The sequence below is a fragment of the Rhinopithecus bieti genome, unplaced genomic scaffold, assembly GCF_001698545.2.
Source record: "Rhinopithecus bieti isolate Rb0 unplaced genomic scaffold, ASM169854v2 scaffold_5889, whole genome shotgun sequence".
Lineage (NCBI taxonomy): Eukaryota > Metazoa > Chordata > Mammalia > Primates > Cercopithecidae > Rhinopithecus > Rhinopithecus bieti.
The window spans coordinates 3,410,959-3,436,132 of record NW_016805277.1 but is presented as its reverse complement, the minus strand read 5'-3'; the positions used below and the strand labels follow the sequence as shown (position 1 = coordinate 3,436,132).

The 25,174-nt window shown below is 45.8% G+C and overlaps 1 protein-coding gene and 1 long non-coding RNA gene across 2 annotated transcripts in view; one reads left to right on the top strand and one right to left on the bottom strand.

Moving 5' to 3' along the window:
• The window catches only part of LOC108529592 (solute carrier family 22 member 4), a 55,619-nt gene that overhangs the window by 17,938 nt on the left and 12,507 nt on the right, over positions 1–25,174 (top strand). Inside the window, exons 2-6 of the mRNA XM_017872029.1 lie at positions 3,778–3,881; positions 5,228–5,382; positions 13,758–13,929; positions 18,840–18,966; positions 23,067–23,161. Coding sequence (XP_017727518.1) covers positions 3,778–3,881; positions 5,228–5,382; positions 13,758–13,929; positions 18,840–18,966; positions 23,067–23,161 — 653 coding nt within the window. The remainder of the gene's footprint in view (positions 1–3,777; positions 3,882–5,227; positions 5,383–13,757; positions 13,930–18,839; positions 18,967–23,066; positions 23,162–25,174) is intronic.
• Positions 19,223–25,174, bottom strand: part of LOC108529594 (uncharacterized) — a 43,744-nt gene continuing 37,792 nt past the window's right edge. Inside the window, exon 7 of the long non-coding RNA XR_001885584.1 lies at positions 19,223–19,562. This is a non-coding gene — a long non-coding RNA (uncharacterized LOC108529594). The remainder of the gene's footprint in view (positions 19,563–25,174) is intronic.

The window sequence follows — 25,174 nt, the reverse complement described above, 5'->3', positions numbered from 1 at the left end:
TTTTTTTTTTTTTTTTTACCAATTCACTAGGAGAACTTGGGCTGGTTGCTTTATTGCTTTGTGCCTTCGTTTCCTCATTTGTAAAACGAGGATAAAAAGAGTACCCATCTCACATGGCAACCCTGAGATCCCCTGAGACAATACATGGCACTCAGTGAGCACTCCACACACTGTTACTGTCTTTCCCATTACTCCCTTTACTACAGGGAGGCATGGAGGTGGCACATCCCTCTATGCCAAGAATGACCTCCCATCCCCTATTACCTTGTCCCCTGGATTTTTGTTTCTTAAATTAGAGCTAAAGGCCACGTGGCCCAGTTACATAGAGCTTATTCTGCTCTGTTGTGAGAAACTTGGTCTGGGACCCTGCTGATAGGACAGACATAGTAACCCTGGGAGGCCCCATCAGAGGGACAGGGAGAGGGGAGGTAAGCTATGTTTCAGAAATGTTAGGGTTTGACTTGAAAGCACAGCCCCAAAGCAATGCCAGCCAGTTGCTCACCAGGACATCCGCCATTAGCCTCTGCGCTGGTCATGTGTATGTATGCGTGTGTGTGCATGTATGTACAAACTTGTGCAGGGACCCACAGGGACAGTTCTGTCCCATCAAGGAAGACACTGTCTCCCACTGGGCCCACCATGTCACTGTTAACCACAGGGAGGTTTTGTGGCCCTGGCTAGTGGGGACCCAAGACATATCCCTCAAATATGAAGGGCCCAGGGGCAAGCAGGGCCTGGTTTCCAAGAAAAGCCCTTTCTAAAGGGCCCCTCTTAGGACTGGCAGCTGATTTACTGGACTCTAGCCCTTTGCTCCAGGTAGAACTTTATCTGCCAATCCTGTGTCCTAATACCAGGCCCCTCACAGCTTTCCAAAAAGACACTTTCGGCACCATAACTTCCCAAAGGAGAGCCCTGCCCTATAGTCAACCATGGGCAGCCATGCCGTCTAGCTGCCTTCCCCTGCTGGTTGTAAGCAGGGTCTCCAAAGGCAGATAGCACCCTGCATGGGCTTGGGGCAAACGGCCACTGCGTGTGCATGGCTCTTCCTGTGCTGCATGATGCTAACAGGGCTTCTTGGGTCCCTCTTCAGGGAGGGAATGGGATTGAAAGCCATCAATGCAGAGCCTACATTGGAGAAGGAAGGAGAATGATGGGAGCTGGCCCTCACCTCACCCTTCTTCCCAGTGTCCCCATTCAGAACTCCTGCCTCTGCTTCATTTCCTGGAGAACGGGTTTGACCCCCTACCAGGGCCAGCTTCATGGGCATGCAACTGTGCAGTCACACAGAGCCCCACACTTGGTTTCAGTGCTTTGCCATTGCTGTATTGAAATTCTTAATAATTTTTGACCAAGGAGTTCCGCATTTTCAGTTTGCCCTGGACCTTGCAAATTAAGTAGTCAGTTCCCAGTCCCACCCTTTGCTCATGCAATGCCTGGCTCCATATCTAACAGCCTTCCTTTCCTTTCTGTCTCTAAATCCTATCTATCCTGCCCTAAGGCAAAGTCCAGACAGAGAAATATTTGAAAAACTACAAAGGAGAGCACATTATATTTGAAAGAGCTTTTCTGCTTAACTGCAGATGGAATGATGATGGTTGGCATGTTAATACCTCTACCAATCTTGAGTTCTTCTTGGCTCTGTCCAAGGCTAACGGCTGTGATGGAGGCCTTCTACTCCTAGTCCTGGGTAATTGTCTCCTGGTGTCACATTCTTTGAAGAAGTGTAGGGCATCATATTTAATAAGCTCATTTTGACCTGCCTTAGAGAGTACAGGTCCAAGCAGGACACTGGCACAAGATTGGGTTCTGAGGCCCAAGGAGGTATCTATCCTGCTGATTTACTTGCTGTGACTTCAGACAAATCCCATTCTCAAAGTCTCAGTTTAATCTTCTGCAAAATGGGTCACACCACATCATGAGGCTTTGGGGCTTCAATTGCTCATCTCTCTAAGTCAGAAGCAGATCCCAAGCTTTTAAATGAAACTTTGGACAGTTATTTTTGGAGGTAGATGGCCCCGAATGCAGGCACACGTGCTGTTTACCACTTCTGGTCTATGCACTGGCAGAACACATTAATCTGGCTATACAGTTTTAGAAGATTCATTTCCCTTTCTCCTGAAGCCCATGCAGGAGCCCCAGGTAAGGCAATCCTCCTGTAGGTACAGTCTCAGATTTATCCTTGGATTGTGCCTGAATGGCAGAGTGCTGAGTTCCTGGCCCAACTTATTTTTCTTCTGCAGAGCTGTGTTGGGCGTTGCCTGTGGCCAGCATTGTGAGCACTGTGAGAGGCGGCCTCATGAATCTTGCTATTGTCTCTAGGACAGGGCTATTCTCGAGGACATTATCCTCAGCATAACAGAGGGGCTCCTTTGTGGAAGAAGTACATAGGAGAGACTTCTTTCGGATCTCAGTATTCTTTACAACTGTGCTTCTGCGAATAAGTGAACTACTTTGGATACTGTAACCCTTCTGAGAACTGAGCTGCTGGGATACACAGAGCCAGTTTTGGAGCCCCGTCTGGCAAGCAGGCAGGCCCGTGGACAGGATAATCTAGGGTCAGTCTTACCCCAGGCTTGGTTTTTGCAACTTCCCCCCTCTTTATTTTCCATTTGCCCCAATTCCCTTAGCTTTTTGTTTTACATTTTTCTCTTGTATGTGTCTTTATAAACACCTCTGTCTGCTGCAGAATGAGGTGTGATATAAATATGTGAGTTTGTGCTTAAATCCACACTTTCAAGGGAGTTATGAGGATTCAGAAGGAATTGTTTGGCAAACGCTATAAAAGCAGCCCCACCCAAGATGGAACTAGGGCTGGGTGGGAGGCAGGGGTCTTTCCTCCAGACTGGATCATCTTGCCACAGACAGCAGCCCCCAGAACCCAAGCCCGAAGTGCTCCTTGGCATCTGTTTATTTATTTATTTGTTATCAATAAATGAAAGGTCACTAAACACACTTTGAAATGTTTGTCACCTCCCTTGATTTTGCTTAATTGACTTAAGTCAAACTGAAACTCTGACTGAAACTCTCATTTTGTAGATGCACTGGCAGGGACTTGTTAGGGCAGCGGCAGCCCACAGGCCCTAGGGAATGGGAGGGACCATACTTCTGGAAAGGCCGTATGGAAAGGAGGGTGTAGGGATGTAGGAGGGAGCCAGGGAGCCCTGGAGAGGAGTAAGTAGGCCCCAGAATGATGGGGCCCTGAATTAGGTCACAAGCTTGCCCTAGGCGTGAGTGGACCAGGGACCACATGATTTTTTGGAGGGGTCTGCTCAGAAAATAAAGTCACAGAGCTCCTGGAACCACTTGCACTTTTCAACAAGGGAAAAGAAATTTTACTCCTGGACTAAGTGGCCGTGCCCTCTGCCCTGCCCTTTGGGTTTTTCAAACACCTCCCCTCTGCACTAGGCTGGCTTCTGAAGATGCAGTGCCACCTTTACTTTGGACTGCCTCACAGCTGAGGGGTCACCAGTCACAGCCATGGCCTCGGCTGGCTTCTTGCTATGTAACATGAGCAGAGTAGGAGCATCACCCTCCCTTTCCTAAGAGGATCCTGAGTTTCAGGGAGGGCAGTGACCTGCCCCATGTTACTCACCCCAGTCCCGGCACAGGCCAGTCAAACCCAGGGCTGCAAGGCCTATGCCCTTTGCACGAAGGCAATATCCTGGCACAGGGGAGGAGAGTCTGCCTGGCAGCCGTGCTAACATTCCCTCGGAGCTGGGCTGGGGTTGAGGTCTGCCTTGGGGCTGGGCTCATGCTTCATGCTGTCTTCCTTGGCAGTGGAATCTGGTGTGTGAGGACAACTGGAAGGTGCCCCTCACCACCTCCCTGTTCTTCGTAGGAGTGCTCCTCGGCTCCTTCATTTCCGGGCAACTGTCAGACAGGTAAGGACATGGGAGGGGAGGAAGGTGGGATGGTGCCCCTTGTCAATCACTGCCTATCTTGGGGCTGGACTGAATTCAGGGTATTTCTACCCAGAGAAAGGGAGGACCCTCAGGTCACTGATTCAGTGATAGGAGTAGCCCTGCTGTCTCCTATTCACCCTGTCCTCAGTCCCCTTCACCTGGACACCCTTTTGTTCCATTCCCTCAGCCTCATACTCCCAGGGCTTTGGCCAGTGGTGGGGAGGGGCCACTGACCCCACTGGAAGGTGGGGTCCTCATACTACAGACTCCTTGACAAAACATGATGCTGCCATCACCACTGCCCTCCCTGCTCCACCACCACCTCAGGGGCAAGGGTGGATGGCACAGGATCTGTCTGCAAACAGCCAGCAGCCACACAGTGAGCCCCAATTGTGCACACACTGCTGCTGTGGCTTGGACCCTGGCTGGACACTGAGGCCACAGAGCTGACGCTGGCTCTGGGCCTCATAGAGCTTACAGGCCTGAGGAGGCAACATCACAGCCCCGGGAGACAGTGTTCCACAGGCCCCTGGATGTGCTGTGGTGACCAGTGCAGGAAGTTGGGGGTGCTAAATAGCAGTGTTGGGGAAAGCTTCCCAGCCCAAGCCAACAGCCAAAGACCTGAGTTTGGAAAATGGGGCAGGAAAAGCTGTTTTGCTCACACCTGTGCTCCATTCTACCCACTGACCACTACCAGAATGTGAAGGTAACACTTAAACCACCTTCAGTGTCACTGAAAGACATTGCTGAAAGCTACACCTTCCCACAGAGCAGTGGTTTGCAATTTTGGTTGCGTGCTACTCATCTGGGAAACTCCAAAATCCTAATATCCAAACTGTATCCCAAAATCTTGGGAGGTGGGGTGCTGGCATCAGTATTTTTTCCAAGCTCTCCAGGTGATTCCAAGTGCAACCAAAGTTAAAAACCACTTGCAGAGTGACTCTTAGTTCTGGATTTACAGAATTTTCATGTTGCTGATTCAAGAAATATCTGCAATCTATGCTGTACCCACTTTCCAGAAATGTGCTGGTAGCGTCTATCTGTGGCTCCTTCTAAAGAGCATATTTCCACACAGTCCTTGCGTATGCTCCTCCGTGCTTTTGAGGCATGGTGACTCCACAGGAAGCTGAGAATCTCAAAAGCTATCTCCTGAGCAGACAGATGCCTGAGACCTCACCAAGGAGGAAGATGGGAGGGTGTGACAGGAAAAAAGTCTGCCAGAGCCCTGAAAAAATACTAAGTCTGCATTGATGCCTGACTCAGGGCTTGTAACACACCTTGGCAACCTATACATCTCATGTTTTCGGTTATACTGCATTCTCTAGGTTTGGCAGGAAGAACGTTCTCTTCGCAACCATGGCTGTACAGACTGGCTTCAGCTTCCTGCAGATTTTCTCCATCAGCTGGGAGATGTTCACTGTGTTATTTCTCATCGTGGGCATGGGCCAGATCTCCAACTATGTGGTAGCCTTCATACTAGGTAGGAATGGCTTCTGGGACACGGGGTACTTCCCTCCAACCCTCTGAAAGGCCCAGAAAGAACAAGTCATTGGGCCATTGGGCTGTGCTTCCAAAGCCTTTGGATATATGTGTGTTGGGAGGGAGCTCTTGGAGCAAGTCAGGGGCAAGGCAGGCACTCACAGGGAGCCACCTCTGTGCTGAGCCCTGAAATATGGTGAGGAAGAGCTGGAGCCATTAAGAACCAGCTGCACAACAGCTGAGACACATTCTCAGGAGCACAGGGCTTAAGAGAGGCACAGAGGAGGACATTTTAGGGGAAGGGCAGCCTGAGGATGTCTTTGATCTGAGTTGTATAGGCTTGAGACTTCTTCCTGGTTGCCTGTGAAGGGACTTAGGGTAGTCACTGTGGCCAGTACACAGGTGAGGAGGCTCATGCAGACAGGGGGTGTTCAGTGCCAGCCCGCCATCACTGGGCCGATCTGGCCTTGCCCTGAGTCAGAGCCCACCCCAGAGTCTATCAACTAAGCACAGGACAAGCCTCCCTGCACTGATAGTAGCTCCATCTGCTGTCAGGCTGCATGAGGAAGACTCATCAGCTACAAGGTCATGAGGAGGTCCCTAGGGCCCTCAGCAGCTTTTCCTGGGAGGGAGTTAGGTGAGCTCCAGGCAAGTTGATGAGGGTCATCCACAGGAGTGAGAGAGTGTGTTTCTCTGAGCCCAGCGAATGGGCAAATGAGAGAAGCAGAGGTGAGGGGTATCTCTGGGATAGTAGACACCAGTTCCCATCATCTCTAGGGTGATAATATATTCTAGGTGGCTCAATACCATCCCAATTTGTCTCTATTGTCACAGCATCATTATTAATACTCCTTTAATAGAAGTCTAATGATTCTTCTTGCCTCAAAAGTCCGAATCTGGTTAGGTGACTCTGATTGCTTCTTAAGAGTCTGAAGGACTCATTGGCTTTGGAGATGCTGTGCTGTCTTAACTAATGGTGTGTACACCTTCTGTCAAGTTGCCAGGATGGAAATATTCCAACTCTACTCCCTTAATTATTTGCAAAGAGCCCCGTGCCATGGGCTCAGCCTCAGTGTCTGCAGAGTGGGGGAGGGAGGAGAGAAGGTGGGAAGAACATGCTGGAGCCACATGGTCCCAGCAGATAGCACACTCTTCAGCAGGCCCCAGCGGGAGGAGGCTGCTCCCCTTCCTGCAGGGGGAAGGAGCAGGGTAAGATTTTCTTGAAGATCTTTTGTGTAGAGGGCACAGGGAGCTTCAGGCCAGTGTTGTTGGAAACTGGAGGTTGGAAGATCTTAGGACAGAAATTACAACTTCCTAGTCCCCAGTGGCTCCAAGAACACAAGGCAAAGCCTGTTGTCTTCATGTTCAAAGTCCCCAGAATCCATCTTCCGTGTGATGATCCTCCCTAAGCCTGAAAAACCCAACATGTGGCTCTGCTTGGGCCAGACACATACCAAAAACCAAACAGGCCTCCCCAAAACAGAAGACTGTGACCAGCAGGCCGATATCCCAGGAGGACCTGAAGGACCATCTGGAACAAAAGGGCAGAGAGTCATGGTGAAGCCAGAGAAGCTCTCTCCGTGGGAATGGGAACAAGGTGGGACTTGTGCCAGGTGGTGGCATCCCCGGTTCTATAGAATGGGCAGCATTGAGATCTGCCTTTTCAGTGGCACAGTGTGCTTCTGGGGCCTCCAAGCCTCCCCTATGTGAGTGGGTGAGGCAGGGAGAGCATACCCCAGGCTTCCTACAGGAAAGGGCTGCCCCCTGGCTCTGACACTATCATCTACTCTCCTCCCACCTCCCCATGCAGCGTGTGGTCCCACATGCAGGGTGAAGAAGGGTAAGAGGGCCAAGGGGAAAGCCATGGAAGATCAGTCAAGCCAGCAGTCAGTACGTAAGACCCTGGGTGCAGCAGCCTCGCTATCAGCCGGGATCCAGGCCTCTGAGGGCTTGCTATCAGCCTGGGGCCAGGCCTGTTGTAGGGTGTTATGGGAGCCTCTACAGTGATAGTTTTACTCCATTGTGCTCTGCAAGAAATTGCTGGCTTTTGTGTCCTGGTATGAGACTCACTGTGTTGGGTTCTCAGGTCTGAAAGTTTAAGTGTCCCCGAAAACCAGCCTGCTCTGGAATGGCTGGACACCCCAGTCAGCGCCTGGGGTTGGGGGACACAGTACAAAGACAAAGTGGCTGCTAGCTTCCCTACAGTGCAGCAGCGCTCTCTGGTGTTTCTGGGATAAAATAGCCTAATTCCAGGTTGTATTTGACTAAAATAAACCAGAGGGTGTGGTCTGGGCTGAGGAGTTTGGTAAGTGCCTTTGCTTCCGCCCTCTGGCCCTAAGGAAGGGTTGGCAAAACTCTGCATGATAATTTCACATTAACTTGGGAAGCCAAAGTCCTCCCACTGTCAAAGCATTGCAGAAATGAGTCCTTGTTTTGTGCTGCTTTTTAAAAATGATCAAGGCTGCCAGAGTCATAGCTAGAAAAGAGAAAGACAGAACAGTGCTACCCAACACAGCATAAAGCAGACATGCCTGGAAGTGATGGTGTTGCCGGAATGATGCTGGTTTAGGAGGAAATGACCACTTGGGACCAAGGACACTAACCCTACCCATGCTCCAGCTCCCCTCACAATCTCCTACTGTTGCCCAGAAATAATGCCCTCCACCTGTCAACGGCCTTCTGGGTAGAATACCATCAGTAGCCTCTCTTATCCCCCATAACTAGCTGCTTAAACACAAAAAGTTAATTATCTCCTGTCTTGACTGATTCATTAATTCAGTATTTTTCAGTACTTCTAACATCAACCTCCCATGTGACATTTCCTTGGGCATGCTGAACCATTTAAAGCTTTGCTTCCTCTGATGTCTAGCGGTTCCTCCTTTTGATAGGTGTGTAAGTGATGGCATCTTCCTTTACAACTCTGGCTACCAGGAAGCTCGGGCAAATTTGAAATGTAACTACATCAATGATGCAGCTTTTACCAGCCATATATATATATATATATATTTTACTGTTTTTAAATTGAAAAGTTGAAATATAATTTTGTCTTAGCCTGTTTGGGATGCCATAACAAAATCCTGTAGACTGGGTGGTTTAAACAACCGAAATTTATTTCCCACAGTTGTGGAGGGTAGAAGTCCAAGATCAAAGTGCCAGCAGGGTTAGCGTCTGGTGAGGGTTCTCCCGTTGGGTTGCAGATGGCTGCCTTCTCTCTAAGTCCTCACATGATCTTTCTTCTGCGCAAGTGCTCAGAGAGAGGGAAAGCAAGAGAGAGCAAGCCATAGAGAGCTCACTCTCTGGTGTCTCTTCTTGTAAGGACACTAATCCTCTATCCTATCAGGTCAGGGGATCAACGTATGAATAATGGAGGGACACAAACATTCAGTCCATGACAGATTTGCATACCATGATATTCACACTTTTAAAGTGTATAATTCAGTGTTTTTTAGTATATTCACAAAGTTGTACAGCCATCAACACTATCTAACTCCTCATCACCCTGAAAAGAAACCCTATACAAATTAGCAGTCATTTCCCTCTTCCCTATGCCCCTGGCAACCACTAATTTACATTCTTCCTTTAATGGATTTCCCTATTCCGCACATTTGATATAAACAGAATCATATATTATGTGGCCTTTGTGACTGACTTCACTTGTTTTCAAGGTTGATCCATGTTGTAGCATGAATTAGTATTCCGCTGGATGAAGATTTCGGTCATCCATTCATCAGTCATTGAACATCTGGGTGTTTCTACTTTGGGGCTGTTATGAATAATGCTATGAACATTGGAGAATAAGTATTTTTGTGGATATATGTTTTTAATTTTCTTGGGTATAAGGCAGGACCTCTGCTAGGCCCTGTGCTGATTCTATATTCAACCTTTTGAGGAACTGCCAGACTGTTTTCAAAATAGTCAGCTGCATATTTTTGTTCTTTTCAACAAGGCACAACTTTTTACTTTTCTTTATATCTTACTTTAATGTTACCATTATTTTATTGTATTTAAATTTGAAGTTGCCTCAAAATTTCCAAGGGATGAGCTGGCATATAAATCCATAAACATGATGCAGAAATTTGCTGGCATACCTTATTTGCATTGCACCATGAGAGGGAAGAACTGCGGGGACCCAGGGAAGAGCAAGAACTCACGCCTGTCTATTCACAAGGAGCTCACTGCCTGGTTGTGCCTCTGCAGCCAATGCAGCTGTCACTGTGGACATGGGGACATGGGTCAAGGGAGTGGGGCACATATTACTGGGTATACACAGAAACAGGAAATGTTACTTTTGACTAGAGTGATTGGTGCAGAGAGAGGGGAAGCCCTGAGCAGGGGAACATCTGTTAAGCCCTGAAGAGGGGTTCTGCTGTCTTCACTGGCCTTTTTGCATCAAAGGCATTGTACTTTCCATCATTCCCCTGACATGTAGCACATTTCAACTGCTTAACCAGGATAAAGAATAATTATTACTGAGCACCTGCCACATGCCAGATACCCTCCTAGGCACTTTACATACATGGTCTCAGTCTTCATAATAATATCTCCACAAAGGAGGGTTTATTATAGTCTCTCTAGTACCAACTTAGCATCAAGGAACCCAGGCTCTCCCCTTGCCAGATGGAGGACACTCCTAGCCCAGGGTTCCTGGCTCTTACCTCATATCCTGGTAGCTGCACTACAGTCTCGTTTCTTGAGCTGGGGTCTACTTAGAGCCTATGTTGGTCATTTATGAAGGTGCACGTCCTACCTCTGTGTGGAATGGGCCCGGCAGGTACTGCTCTACAGTTCCTGGGGCAGGTACTGCTCTACATGGAAGGGAGCCTGGCCCTCTCTAAGTCACCCCCTCTAGGAGAGAGTGCTCAGATTCAGATGGGTGTGACAGGTGGTGGGCAATACTCCTACGGCTATCCTGGCCCTCATCCTCGCCAGGTCATGTCCCTTTGGCTTAGATGTCAATGTTTCACTCCCAGGAGAAACTCAGAGGCCCAGCCAGACCAAGACCAACCAGGCTTTGCCCTAGAAGCAAAGCAGACAGAAGAGGCAGATAGAGCATAGGGGGCAGGACAGGGATTCCCAGTCAGCACAGCAGGAGTCACCACTGTCATCTGTTTCACTGCCACATGGAAAGCTCGTGGCAGCTGCAGGCCATGAAAGATCTATATAATCAGGCTTCTCTCCTAGCATTCCTCAGAGGGGGCTGGCTGGCCTCCAGTGACAAGCCCAGGAAGGGAAAATGCAAATCCACTTCTGAAAGGGGGTTAAGGTGGGTGGATCACCTGAGGTCAGGCGTTCAAGACCAGCCTGGCCAACATAGCAAAACCCCATCTCTACTGAAAATACAAAAATCAGCCGGGCATGGTGGCAAGCGCCTGTAGTCCCAGCTACTTGGGAGGCTGAGGCAGGAAAATCATTTGAACCCAGGAGGCAGAGGTTATAGTGAGCTGAGATTGCACCACTGCACTCTGGCCTAGGCGACAGAGTACAAGTCTGTCTCAAAAAAAAAAAGAAAAAAGAAAATTGTAAAAGTGAAATCAGGATATGGCCTTACCCATCTCCCCTCATGTCTCTATTGGAATCTCAGTTGAAGAACTGCTTTAAAAGGCCAAGTCATGCCCCAGTAATTTTTTTTTTTTTTTGGAAGGTAGACCAGTATCCATAGAGTGGATAAGGCTTGAATCCTGGTGCACCACTTATTATGTGCATGAATTTAGGCAACTGGCTTTAACTCTGAAGTCTCAGCTAATTATGTATAAAGTAGGAGGAATATTAGTTTTGTTTTGTTTTGTTTGAGATGGAGTTTTGCTCTTGTTGCCCAGGCTGGAGTGCAGTGGCATGATCTCAGCTCACTGCAACCTCTGCCTCCTGGGTTCAAGTGATTATCCTGTCTCAGCCTCCCGAGTAGCTGGGATTACAGGCGCATGCCACCATGCCTGGCTAATTTTTGTTTTCTTAGTAGAGACGGGTTTCATCATATTGGTCAGGCTGGTTTCGAACTCCTGACCTCAGGTGATCTGCCTGCCTCGGCCTCCCAAAGTGCTGGGATTACAGGCATAAGTCACTGTGCCTCACCTGGAATATTAGTTTTTATATAACTGGTGTGAAGGGTCAAAGAGATAATATATGTGAACACTTAGCCTGGAACCTGTCTCAAAGTACCTACTTTAAAAAATGCTAGCTGTGAAGATGGTGATCCTGTTTAAGGAAGGGTGACTGCCTAAAAGTCAGAGAGCAGAAAGTAGGGCTAAAAAGGAATTGTTTCAATTTGTACCATCCATGCTGTCCACAGGAAGGCAAAGAGAGAGACCCACAAAGTCTCTGTCCCCAACATGCACTCTGCAAAGTTGTATAACTGTTCTGGTCTGAGACTCACACTTAGAGAGGGAAATTATCCCGGAACCCAGTAGTGTAACTTCTCTTTTCTTAACAAGGTCATGAAGGTAGGATAAAGCTCCTCTGGCCTCACAATTCTATAAGATTCTCACTTGATCCTACACACTATCTCTTTTCCAAAATCAAGCCCTCTGCTGCTTCACTTCTGAATCTCTGCTTAAGAATAAAGCATCCTCTATTTATTTCCATATCATAATCACAGCCAAAGGGTTTAGAAACCAGTGCATAGCAGGAAGGTCATTAATGAGGTCAGAAAAGACCTGGAAATCATACTCATGATCCTCAAAGAAGTCAGGCCCTATCCTTGGAAATGGGTTTATAGGCTGAGCAATGCTCTGGGTGGTTAGGACAATTGTCTCCAACATGGGATGCAGGAGGCACAAAGTACTGGCTGTTTCTATCAGTCCGGGCTTTTAAATGGCCTCTCGAGAGGGACCCACTAAGGCAGATCTCTCAGTTACGAACAGTGAGGGAGAATGAGTGGGGTGGGTTGGGAACAGGTAGGTGGTAAAATGAGAAACCAGCCAACATAGTAATTTTGCTGCTTCTCTGGAATGAGCTCTTAATCCCTTCGCCTGTGCCTAGAACATATAAACATGATTGAGAAAATCTCTCTTGAAAGGCAAGCATGAATGACCTTTGAATTATCTGTTTTGTATCTTCTGGGTCACTTCTCTGTAGTATGGGCAGATCCCCAACAAAAGGCAGAGCCATTGCCATTGGTCAAATCTCCGCCCCAGGTGTAGAGAACCAAGGGCAGACTCTGGAAAGGGCCCGGAGCTCCGTGACAAGAGAAGGAGCTTTGTTCTTGGACTCCCATCTGGTGCCGAGTGATCCACTGTGGCACTGAGCAGAGACCAACAGTCGCCTGCATGTCCTTTCCCAAAAAGCAGTGCCCGCACCAAGCAGTCATGGGCCTTTCTGCTGTTCAGGGAAAGCTCTGTGGAGTTCAATGGGTGTGTGGCCAGGTCTAGGGCTGCTGCCTGCAGGGGTGGGAGAACAGCTCCTGCTTTTCTTTCCTTGGTCCAAATGGACTGTGTCTGCCTGGGCTGATCTCTGGGCACAGCATGGCTGCAGGGAATTCAGTCCTGGGTGCTAAAGGCCTGTCTGTGCACCTCCAGAGCCAGCTCACTCCAACTGATTTCTCAGGGCTCAGGCATGGGTAAGTGTGTCCTGAGGTCTTGGAAACAGTGAACTCTCCACTGCTTCCTGATGGGCCAATGTCTGTTTATTTACAGTTCAGAACTGTTGGAAAGGCTACACACACCGTGACCCCACATGGCCCCTCAGAAGAGCCACTGCTTATCTCCTGAAACGTTCTCTCTGCTTCTCATGTTGGGGCTCTTATTTTGGAAATGTGGCATTCTCAGAAGGGATTAGCTCTTGCGCCTGGGCATATTTTTATGACATGGAATGGCCTTAAAATAAATCGGCCGGGCATGGTGGCTCACGCCTGTAATCCCAACATTTTGGGAGGCCAAGGCAGGTGGATCACTTGAGGTCAGGAGTTCAAGACCAGCCTGGCCAACCTGGTGAAACCCTGTCTCTACTAAAAATACAAAAATTAGCCAGGCCTGGTGGTGTGCGCCTGTAGTCCCAGCTATTCGGAAGGCCGAAGTGGGAAGGTCACTTGAGCTTGGGAGGCAGAGGTTGCAGTGAGCTGAGATCGCGCCACTGCACTGCAGCCCGGGCAACAGAGGGACTTTGTCTCAAAATAGTAATAATAATAATTAATTAATTAAAAATAAATAAATAAATCTATGACTCCGTTAAAATCTCATGGAAATTCAGTCTTCTATAAGTTGCCAAGTCTTGGATCACTTCCCACCTTCCTCTACCCTGACCATGCCTGCTCTGGGCAATGAGGCAAATGCCTTTCCCCTTTTTTAAGTGGTGATAGTTTGAACTCTAACTGCCACATAATGATATAAAAAGCAAATATTAAAGTGAGATAATATGCTAATACTCCTCCCTTGTTTTGAACAGGAACAGAAATTCTTGGCAAGTCAGTTCGTATTATATTCTCTACATTAGGAGTGTGCACATTTTTTGCAGTTGGCTATATGCTGCTGCCACTGTTTGCTTACTTCATCAGAGACTGGCGGATGCTGCTGCTGGCGCTGACGGTGCCGGGAGTGCTGTGTGTCCCGCTGTGGTGGTGAGTGTGACTCGTCCCCAGACAGGCCCTCTGCTGCGGGTCAGCATACCTGGAACACACCTGGAGCCTGGTGCTGACCTAGCTTGGGCTTGCATGACCTCCACGGAACTCGCAGAGGCCAGTTTCCAAGCTGGGAGTTTTTGCCTCATTGTGGGTGGGCCTGTGTGCTGGAGTTTGAGTCTCCATTGTCCTAAAAGCACATTCTCAGGAGTCCAATCTCTTCCTTGACACCAGCCACTCTTGTCTGTTGCTACTTATTTGTGGCACTGGTGGTGTTGGATTTTGTTGTTTTTAACTCTGCCCCCTGCTCTTTCATCACTTTTCTCTCTCTAGAAAAATCTCACTCTATCCTACTAATGTAATTCTTCAAGCTTCCCTACTATATAATGATTAGCATCTATGAAAGGGAAGCCTATTTATTAGCACTTATGGTAGTGTGCCTATTTATCTGCTATGTCTTGAAGAGTGAGAAAATTACTTTTTATTTAATAAATTGTTAGAGAAATGTTCTCTTCTCTCCTCCCACAACCTCCCAACTCAATTTCAACTCAGTATAACACAACAGTTATAGGAATAACAAAGTTTGAAGACTCTGGCTGCAGTCTTACCCAGTATGACTATCTGGGAGATTTCAGGTGACAGAATAAGTTAAAAATCATGGAATAAGGTGTCAGACATACCCTCTTCTGGGGATTTCCTGTTTCCTTGCTTTTCATATTTAAGCAAGAGGAAAGGGATTCCTTCCATGGGTGGGTCTGGTTCTGTCTCTCTCTCTCATTCTCTTTCTCTCTCATTAATTCTTCTTGGTTTGATTTCATTATATCAAAGTCAAATCCTCCAGCACTGACTGGTTTCACTGAACTGCATAACTTCTACCTGCTTACACATAGCACAAGCTTCTCTGATCATTTTTCGGAACTCACAATTTAGACTAGACCTCATGGTTGCCCTGTCCTTTGGACACCTCCTGACTGGGAAGCTGTCTAGGCCTTTATCTTACTGCATCTGTTAGGCAGTCATAGAGGTTGACAGGCAGGCCACCTGTCTGACTAGACAGCGCAGGTCAGGTGGGCTCACTCTAAGCCCCTGTATTCTCATGATCTGTAAGAGTGCTGTGATTTACCAGTGTAAATTCTTGGCATGAAGTGTGCAGGTGGAGTTGATAGTTTGTTAAAGGTTAGGAATTATTCTGACTTGCAACACTCCTCTGGAACCCTGTCTGAGGACCAGGAAACCCGGCCTGAGGAGCAGTGAATAAGGGCTGGCCATTATCTACATAGCTGTGCCTCCAAGGAAAGCATCCCAGATTTACAAGAGCAGAGCGATGTTCTGAATGAGAGTAATTATCATCATCATCATCTGTCCCTCTCTCCACAACTCCCTTGCTAACTGAATTTATTGGAAAAGATGTTAGTGACTACAGGTTCTCTCAAGACACAAGACAAGATTATTCAAAGGTTTTTTTCTGCCTCTTCAGCTGAATGATTTTAATAAACTATGTGCTCTGGCTCTAGTTGTCATTTTGACCTAAGGGACCAGTACTTTCAAAGTGTTATAATTAGCCAGGTATGGTGGTTCACACCTGTAATCCCAGCACTTTGGGAGGCCAAGTTGGGAGGATCACTTTAGCCCAGCAGTTCAAAACCTTGTCTGTACTAAAAATAAAAAATTAGCTGGGTGCAGTGGTGAGTGCCTGTAGTCCCAGCTACTTAGGAGGTGGAGGTGGGAGGGTCCCTTGAGCCTGGGAGTTCAAGATTACAGTGAGCTATATGATCATGCCACTGCACTCCAGCCTGGATAGAATGAGATGCTGTCTCAAAAAAAGTTATAATCAATCTTATTAATGTATGATTCTATCAGAGAGAAAGAGAGACAGAGAGAGAAAGAGAGAAAGAATAACAATATAAGGCCCCTGATTGGCTGTACAGAGATTAGTAGGGATGGGATTTGCCTCAGGACCATATGTCACAGCGAGGAATGAACAGCTCTGATTCATTAGCCCTCCAGAGTTAGCCTCCAGAGTTTCCAGCGAGAAGGTCCATCCCACAGGGAGCCTGCTCACTCTGCCCTAAGGAGAGCTCTTTCTTCTGTTTCCCAGGGGCCAGTCCACGAGTGGTCCTGGCTGTGGGCATACTGTACCAGGGACAGGACTTGCCCCAGATAGAGGCCAGCCCGGGACCAGCACTGACAAGCTGAGTGCTCCCCCTGAACATTTATCAGTGGTCTTATCATTTTCCTGTAAAAGAAAATAGCTTTCTTCTGAACATCCTATCCTTGCAGGTGGGGCTTCCCAAACGGATGCTCATCAGTCTAGTGGTTGGGATATGGGGGGATGCTTAGAGCTGATGTGGACCCTGCCGCCTGCTCAGTATGAGACAAGCTCTCCAGCAACACCTCACTCCTGTTTAGTCTGAATTAAATCTACAGAGAGATTATAGTGTGCAACCTCATTTGGCACTCCATTGACTTTTGAAATGATCAGCTAGATTTGAGATTATGTGCACACACAAAAAAATCAAAGCAATTCAAAAGTAGAGATACCAGTGGCCCTGAGTACAGTGGGCTAGAAATGGGAGATAAACCTACATAGAGGCATTGTTGGTAGTTTGGGGAACTTTTTATGTCCCAAGTTTCCTTTAAAAGGCTTGGCAGTAAGTGGCCACAGGTGTGAATGGAGTATATGTATAGGGTGTGGGGATGGGGTAGGGAAGCAGGCCATAGATGAAACGTGAGGAAAGCTATGCAATTTCTAGATGATTAAACATTAAGAGTCTGAGGCCAGTGATCTGTAGAAAAAAAGGTAGGATATTTCTAAGCATAATCTGGTTGGAGAAAGATACTGGCCCAAAGTAGAAGCATCTATCCATGAGGTATATCGTGGCTGTGTAGTAAGATCTCTAATTCTGCACTAATATAGTAGCCACCAGTCACATGCAGCTATTTAAATTTAAAATTAATTAAAAGTAAATAAAATTAAATTTTTGTTTCTTCAATCACACTAGCTCAATAGCTACATGTGGTTAGTGGGTGCTGTCTTAGCACAGATACAGAACATTTCAGAAGTTTCTATTGGACAACACAGTTCTAATTACTGGAAGTCAGTGACCTAACATTATTGTAGTTCCTATAGGGACCAACTAAAGGCATATTCTGAAAAATGCAAACTGAGCTCATTTTTCAACTCATGTGCTAGTAAGCTGGAGAGGGGACCTGCTAGTTCGTCATTTGTTTTGCTCTGAGCTTATTCCTAGTGTGGATTTGGGCCAATTAATTATAGAGGACTCTGTGTCTGCTACTTATAATTTGTTTTCTAGGCTAAGTAAGTACAGATGCTCTTCGACTTATAATGGGGTTATATCCCAATAAGCTGATTATAAATTGAGAATATTCTAGGTCAATACATCTAACCTACTGAGGTAGGAAGCCAGACACGACTCCAGAGCCAGGGGTTGGACACCGGACCAAATTGAGGACCAGCTAAAACAGAGCCAGGGCAGAAGATGCTTTCCATAAGACACGCCCACCAGTGTGCCATGTCAGTTTACCGTTGCCATGACAACACTCAGGCTTTATTGCCCCTTTCCATGGCAATGACCCAGTGACCCAAAAATTACTACCCTTTCCCTAGAAATTTCTGCATAAACTGCCCTTTCATCTACATGTAATTAAAAGTAGTTATAAATATGAGTGCAAAACTGTCCTGAGCTGCTACTTTGCCTGTGGGGCAGCCCTGCTCTGCAGGAGCAGTCACTGAGCTGTAACATTGTCTCTTCAATAAAGCTGTTTTCTTCCACCTCCAGTTTGCCCTTGAATTCTTTCCTGGGCAAAGCCAAGAACCCCACTCTGGGGCTTGCCCACCCTGCATCCCTACCAAATATCATAGCTCAGCCCGACCTACCTTAAACATGCTCAGAACACTAACATTAGCCTACACTTGGGCAACATTTTCTAACACAAAACCTATTTTATAATTAAGTATTGAATATTTCATGTAATTTATTAAATACTGTACTGGAAGTGAACAATAGAATGGCTGAATGTATGAGTACTCAAAGTAAGGTTTCTACTCAATGCATATCACTTTTCTCCTATAGTAGAAAAATCGTAAGTCGAACCATCATAAGTTAGGGACCATCTGTACTGACAATAGGTAAGGAAAATGAGAGCTGACAGAAGAATGGCTAAAAGATTTTGAGAAATAAAAATTTAGAAAGAATAGAAGTCCTATTATTTGCAACTGTGTTTGAGCATCAGCTATAAATGGGAATAGACTATGTAATTTAAAACAATAAGCTTTTAGACGTTAACAAAAAGACAACATTGGGGCTCATCTCGCAAAAACTGGTTTGGGCACTCGCTGATCTGGGAATCTGTTGAAAGCCATGGGGACCCCACACAGGCAGGTATCAGTGCCCTCACCTTCTCTTTTGACTAAAGGAAAAGATCAAGAACACAGATGCCCTGGCCATCCTTTTCCCAATAAATTGTGAACGTCACCAGCTGGGACACCAGCAATTCTCCTTAGGATGGACCCACTGCAAAGACAGTCTCTTCTCTAGGGGAACTTACAGTCTAGTAGCTACATTTCTTTTATGAGCCACAATGCCTATAAGTTTTGGATGAACTTCTCCAGATGTCCTGGCTCAAACATGCCCATAGTTAATGTCACCCCTTATCGTCTGGTCCTGGTCTCAAGCACAACTGATGATCAGTCTTATAATTTGATCAGAAGTTTGAAACTTGAAGGTGCTTTTATTTATTCCTATGCTCCAATAGAAATCTTATGTGGACTCCCTTTAAAAAGACAAACTAGAATTTTACAAAATTACAACTATCTGGGGAAACTCAGATTTAATAGTATCTAACCCTGCTCTTGTGAAAAATTATTAAATATTACAAATAAATTATAGGTTCATTCCTGAATCTCCTCGGTGGCTGATATCCCAGAGAAGATTTAGAGAGGCTGAAGATATCATCCAAAAAGCTGCAAAAATGAACAACATAGCTGTACCAGCAGTGATATTTGATTCTGTGGAGGTAAGCATTTGCAGATGTTTCCTCTTGAGATCAGCTATGCATTCTTGATTTTATGGAATTTAACTTAATTCAATATTTGTTAAGTGCCCACTATGTACCAGGCATTGCACTATGCCTTAAGAACACAATCATGATTAAATTCTAAGATAAAATCCATCTTAAAGGGCTGTTTATAAGAATCAAATGCAATAATATATGTAAACTGCTTAGCAAATAGCAAGTGTTCATTAAATATTAGTTCCCTTTATTTTGCAAGTTTATCATCAACTTTCTATTGGCATTGCTCCAAATCACTGACACAGCTATGTACTGATGATTTTTAAATGTCCAGATTAAGTGGAAAAAATATATTTCAGGGTTAGTCCACCCTGGGTTCTCCACTGTACCCTGAATCTTACCACAGGCTGCTGAGGAAGCAATGCATGTCTTTAGTCTCGCTCTGTGTCATATCTAGAACCTTAAGGCCTGAAAGCACACGCTTGAGGATTCACCCTTGAAAGTTGGTGACCACAAGGAAAAGCTGATATCCTGTGGAAGCAGCCACACCTCCTGACAGTTCGTGAGGATATGCAGTGTGCCATGCCCTGTGCTGGCTCCTAGAGGAAATAAGAAAAATAAGACACAGCCCCAATTCTAAAGGAACATAGAATGTAACTAAGATGGGTAAGAGGATTAGATAAAAAGATAAACAATGGCATAAGGGAAGAAAGGGTAAGTATCTAAGAAGAGACGCTGTGTACCAGCAATACAGAGAAAGAGAGCAGGGTGGCCCACAGCTGGAGGCAGGTCCAAGCCAGGGAGGACAGCAGGACTCATTTAAATGAGTGGAGAGGATGGGGCAGGGCATTCCTGGCTAGGAGATAGGTAAGAGTCTGCTCAGGACACCTAAAGAAGACTATGGTGGCTTCAGTAGCATTATGCATGCCCTGCATGAAAGCATGTAGTGTGGAAAGCAGAACTCTGTAGAGGACAGTGGGCATGCCACTGCTTACCCCGAGGGCTTCCCCGATCCCTGGCCTTCAGGACCTTTTCTAGAAGCAGATACTCTAGCTATGGCTAGAGGCTTAGAGTGGCCATGAACTCAAGCTCTCAGAGGGCTGCCGGGACAAAACATCCCTTAATTCTTTGCCCTTCAAGTCAAGAAGTCCATTTCAAGTCTCAGTCAATTTAAATGGATAAAACAACAACAACAACAACATTGGGAGTGTCTAACACTTCTGCCCTTCAGGACTGTGCTGGGTGTTTATTGATATTTATCAACTAGGTGGCCTGATTCCTATCTGTGAAACTTACATTCTAGTTATAGGGATTTACCTACATGGATGAAAGCAATCATAAAATAGATATGAGATATATAGTTATGGACACATAAGAATATAGTTCAGTGTTAAAACATATGGTTCTGGCAGTGCCTTTATATATATAGATAGACATACACACATACACATATATAAATATGTACATATGTGTGTGTATGTGTATCTAATACATATATATATATATACACTTAAAAAATTTTTTGAGTCTCACTGTGTTGCCCAGGCTGGAGTGCAGTAGTGCAATTACAGCTCACTGTAGCCTCAACCTTCGGGGCTCAAGCAATCCTCTCACCTCAACCTCCCAAGCTGGGACTATAGGCAATTGCCACCAAACCCAGCTAAATTTTTGTATTTTTTTTGTAGAGACAGGGTTTCACTATGTTGCCCAGGCTGATCTCAAACTCCTGGGCTCAAGCAATCCTCCTGCCTCCGCCTCCCAAAGTGCTAGGATTACAGATGTGAGCCACCATCCTCAGCCTGACAGTGCCTTCTTTCTTCCTGCCATGATGCACATATAGCCTGAACTGGACAAACCCATTAAGGGTTTGCGCTTGCGCTTTCCTGAGGCCTGGTCATCTCCCCTGCTCACCTCCTGTAGCATCCTCTTTAGGAGGATCTGCAGAGCCCTGTGCCAGCAATTGCACCCTATTTAGAATGATATTGAAGAGCCTACCAAATGCCAGGCACTGTGTTCTGCTCATTTAATGCCCATGCATTTTTTTTTCCAAAAATGAAACTAAGGCACAGTGAAGTTAAGGAACTTGCCCAGGATCACACAGATGTTAAACTGGGATTTGTGACCTAGTTCTCCCAGGCACCAAAGCACATGCTCTTAACAACTGTGATTTTTCACTTCATGTTAGAGGCAGTAGCATTAACTTCGGCAGGAAAAGATATAGAGTAGAGCATTGTCTTAGAAAGCAATCTCAAGCATCCTTGGCTTCAGAAGAAGCACCTTCAACCTGCTCCTGGTACCTGATCCAAAGACATTTTGGTGGCTCCACCCAGGCCAGGGACAACCACTGGATACAAGGATATTCTCGTTCTGAGGTTTCCAATCCTGGCTGCTCATCACAATCACCCAAGTGCTTTAAGAATACAGATTCTCAGGCCTCTGTTTAAAAGAGTCGAAGTAGGCAAGCCCAGGGAGGAACCTGGCAACCTGCATTTGAGAAGGGCCCCGTGGAACCACCAAGTGTTAGCACAGGCCTGGTCCACAGGTCCTGTCTGTGTGTACCACCCCAGAACCCTCCAAGAGGATGTCTAGTTCCCACTAGTTTATGCAGGGGCTTTGCTTTGTTGTAATATCAGGGTTATTCTGCTGGGAGCCATGTTCTGGGGCTCTACAATCCAAATAGTACAGTAGAGAAAAGGCAATGTGGCTGTGAGCTGTGTAAGTGTCTGATCATTCCTAGAAAGAAGGACACTCACATTTGGAGAGCACCTGCTGTGAAGGCAGGCCTGGCACTCTCACTTCTTCATAATAGAAATTCCTCCATCAGTCTCTCACTGCACATGCACTGTAGGGCCACAAAGTCACAAAGTCCTGGTACTTCATCCTTGAGAGATTCCCCACCTCAGAGCCTAATAATTTTTATGTTAGTTTCAATTCTAATCAGCTTGGTTAACTTGATTCATAACTCACGGCAAGTTAATATCCGCAAATTAAAAGCAAAAGAATAGGCCGGGCGCAGTTGCTCACACCTGTAATCCCAGCACTTTGGGAAACTGAGGTAGATGGATCACCTAAAGTCAGGAGTTTGAGACCAGCCTGGCCAATATGGCAAAACCCCATCTCTACTAATAATACAAAAGTTAGTCAGGTGTGGTGGCGGGTGCCTGTAATCCCAGCTACTCAGGAGGCTGAGGCAGGAGAATTGCTTGAACCTGGGAGCGGAGGTTGCAGTGAGCTGAGATCGCGCCACTGCACTCCAACCTGGGCGACAAGAGTGAAACTCCCTCTCAAAAAACAAACAAGTAAGTAAATAAATAAATATAAATAAAAGTAAAAGAGTATAAGCTCATCAATAGCAGTAAGGATTTGTCACTGACCGCTGATGGCTAGCCTCTTTTCCTCAATGATACAGTAATAATAATAATAATAAGAGTTTAAATTTATTGGACATTTACCATGGTTCAAGCACTGTGCTAAGCCATATATATAATATATATGTTATATATATATATATATGATCTCATTTAGTCTCTCAACTCCCAATAAATATACCCATTTTATAGAGCAGTAAGCTAAAGGCTGAGAGGTAGGAGAATCGCTTGAACCTGGGAGGTGGAGGTTGCAGTGAGCTGAGATCACGCCACTGCACTCCAGCCTGGGCCACAGGGCAAGACTCCATCTAAAAAAAACAAATAAGCAAATAAACAGAGAAGTGTAAAAACCAGACATGGCCTCAAGGAAGGGACTACATGGCCCTACCCTTCAATAGGCAGTCCTGAGGATCACAGATCAGTGTGGTAAAGGACATCCATTCTCTGACTGTCAGTCAGAGAAAGGCTATATTAGACAACAGGCTTTGTATAATGAGACAGGGAAGGGGGTGTTATATATTTAAGAGGCTTCTGTGTAAAATGGGCTGCAAACATTTTAAAGTGTCAGAATAAGCATCATATATGTAGATGCCCTATTGCCTCCAATTCCCAGACTTCTAAGCATAGTCAAGGTGAAGTGAGAGTTGCAGCATAAGTTTTCCCCATGCATCATAGCCAAAGATACTTCCTTACTACCTCTTAATCTCATGGTTATTTGCATTATTTTGGTTACAGGAGCTAAATCCCCTGAAGCAGCAGAAAGCTTTCATTCTGGACCTGTTCAGAACTTGGAATATTGCCATAATGACCATTATGTCTTTGCTGCTATGGTAAGTAATAAATGACCTGGAAATACAGACATCTGGCACATAAGTATGCAACTGATTTTCTTTAACTCAGAGGAACATTATGGCAATGTCTGGGTTTTCCTGAGGAAAAATTAAGATTATAAAATTCTAAATTATTTTGAAATGCCTCGATTCAGTTCATGGGACTAGATACTGAAAAAATGTCACTAGGTGCAGTGGCTCACGCCTGTAATCCCAGCACTTTGGGAGGCCAAGGTGGGCAGATCACCTGAGGTCAGGAGTCCAAGACCAATCTGGCCAACATGGTGAAACCCTGTCTCTACTAAAAATACAAAAATTAGCTGGGCATGGTGGCGCATACTTGTAATCCCAGCTACTCAGGAGGCTGAGGCAGGAGAATCACTTGAACCCAGGAGGTGGAGGTTCCAGTGAGCCTAGATCACACTACTGCACTCTAGCCTAGGCAACAGAGCAAGACTCCATCTTAACAAAAAAAAAAAAAAAAAAAAAAAAGTCACAGGGTAGAGTATTTAAGTCTGCAGTACTGGGGCCCAAAGGGAAAGCATTCCCTTTCCCCCTCCTAAAGTTATGAGATTGAGATCATTGATGTCCCTGGGTAAGGGTTCCCTCCCCACCAAAAATTATGAAATTAAGACTAATGATGTCCCTGGTGCCTGAGGCAGAGACGCTAATTCAGCTCCTGCTTCCTGAAGCTGACCTGGCAATTGAACAGTGAGGCTAGAATAACCTAGATCCCCATTGCCTGGATTGGAGCCTTGATAAGCTTTTTACACATGCCAATAGCAAACTAATAAGTGGCTTTCACGCACAGAAATAGTGAATTGGCTTTATAGAATAGATTTAATAATTTATCTGCCAAGAAAAAAAATAAAAGGAAAAAAGAAAATTCCTACCCTATGATGGCAGCACACACACACACACACACACACACACACACACACACACACACATGATGATCGTCAGAACTGGCAGATTTAGGCTGCAGCTAATCTAAGTTTATTTTTAAGGGCCATCTTACTTGGCAGTTAGAAGAGATCAATGACAGAGCTTCTGCCTCTGAATTAAGCAAGTCTGTCCTAGGTACATGGCCTTCTTAGTTCTGACATTTCAGCATATATATATCCCTGATGCAAATGCTCTTGGGCAGTGATGCTACTAAGCTAATAAAAAATTAGTCACTAGTTCTGTCTAAGCTGCTCCTATTACTAAATGGGAAAATCACTAAGATCCCTTGAGCAGTAAAGTTTAATTATTTGTTTTGTTTACGAATTAGTCCTTGCATTATCTAATTTGGGTCTAGTATGTGTAAAAAGATCCACCAGTGTTCCTGAAATCATTTTTCAGATATCCTCTGCTTCTCAGTCATGTTAATAATAAGCAAATTTCTACACGGGGCGTCTGCATAGTGCAGTTGTAACAGAAACTCAGGTTCAGTCACTCATAGCTTGCGGTGTCCAATTAACAAGAGCAAGGCCTGATGTAACGAAAGTGACTTTTTATTCCAAATCTAGCTTAGGGAGAAAGGTATCGGCTTCCTGCCTAAAGGGTACCGCTTCTCTTTTTGAAGTGGAAAGCAGGCACTTCTAAAAGGCACGGGAGGATGCAAGCAGGTGAGGGCTCAGAGGGCTAGCTTGCTGCCTTATCTACTGGGCAGTTGAGTTGGCGCCTTCATGGGCAGAAACAGGTTGTATAGGTGGCCAAAAACTCTAGCAGGCATACTTTAGGTTGGAAATTGACTGATATCGCTTGAGGAAATCTAGGGGGTGAGAGTTCCACTCTGGATCTTCTAAGCACATAGTTAGATGAACTTGCCCTGCAGGGAGTGTCCAGTGAAGAGGAGGTTAAAAGGCTGTAATTGCACTTCTAAAGAGCTAAGTAGAAAGTGGGGAAAAGGAAGAAAGAGAAAAGAAGAGAGAGAGAAAATAAACTATCCCTTAGAAAAATAGGGGTACTCCGTTACATAGTTATTTTTTCCATAGAGAAGCTTCTTTTATTATTATTATTATTATTATT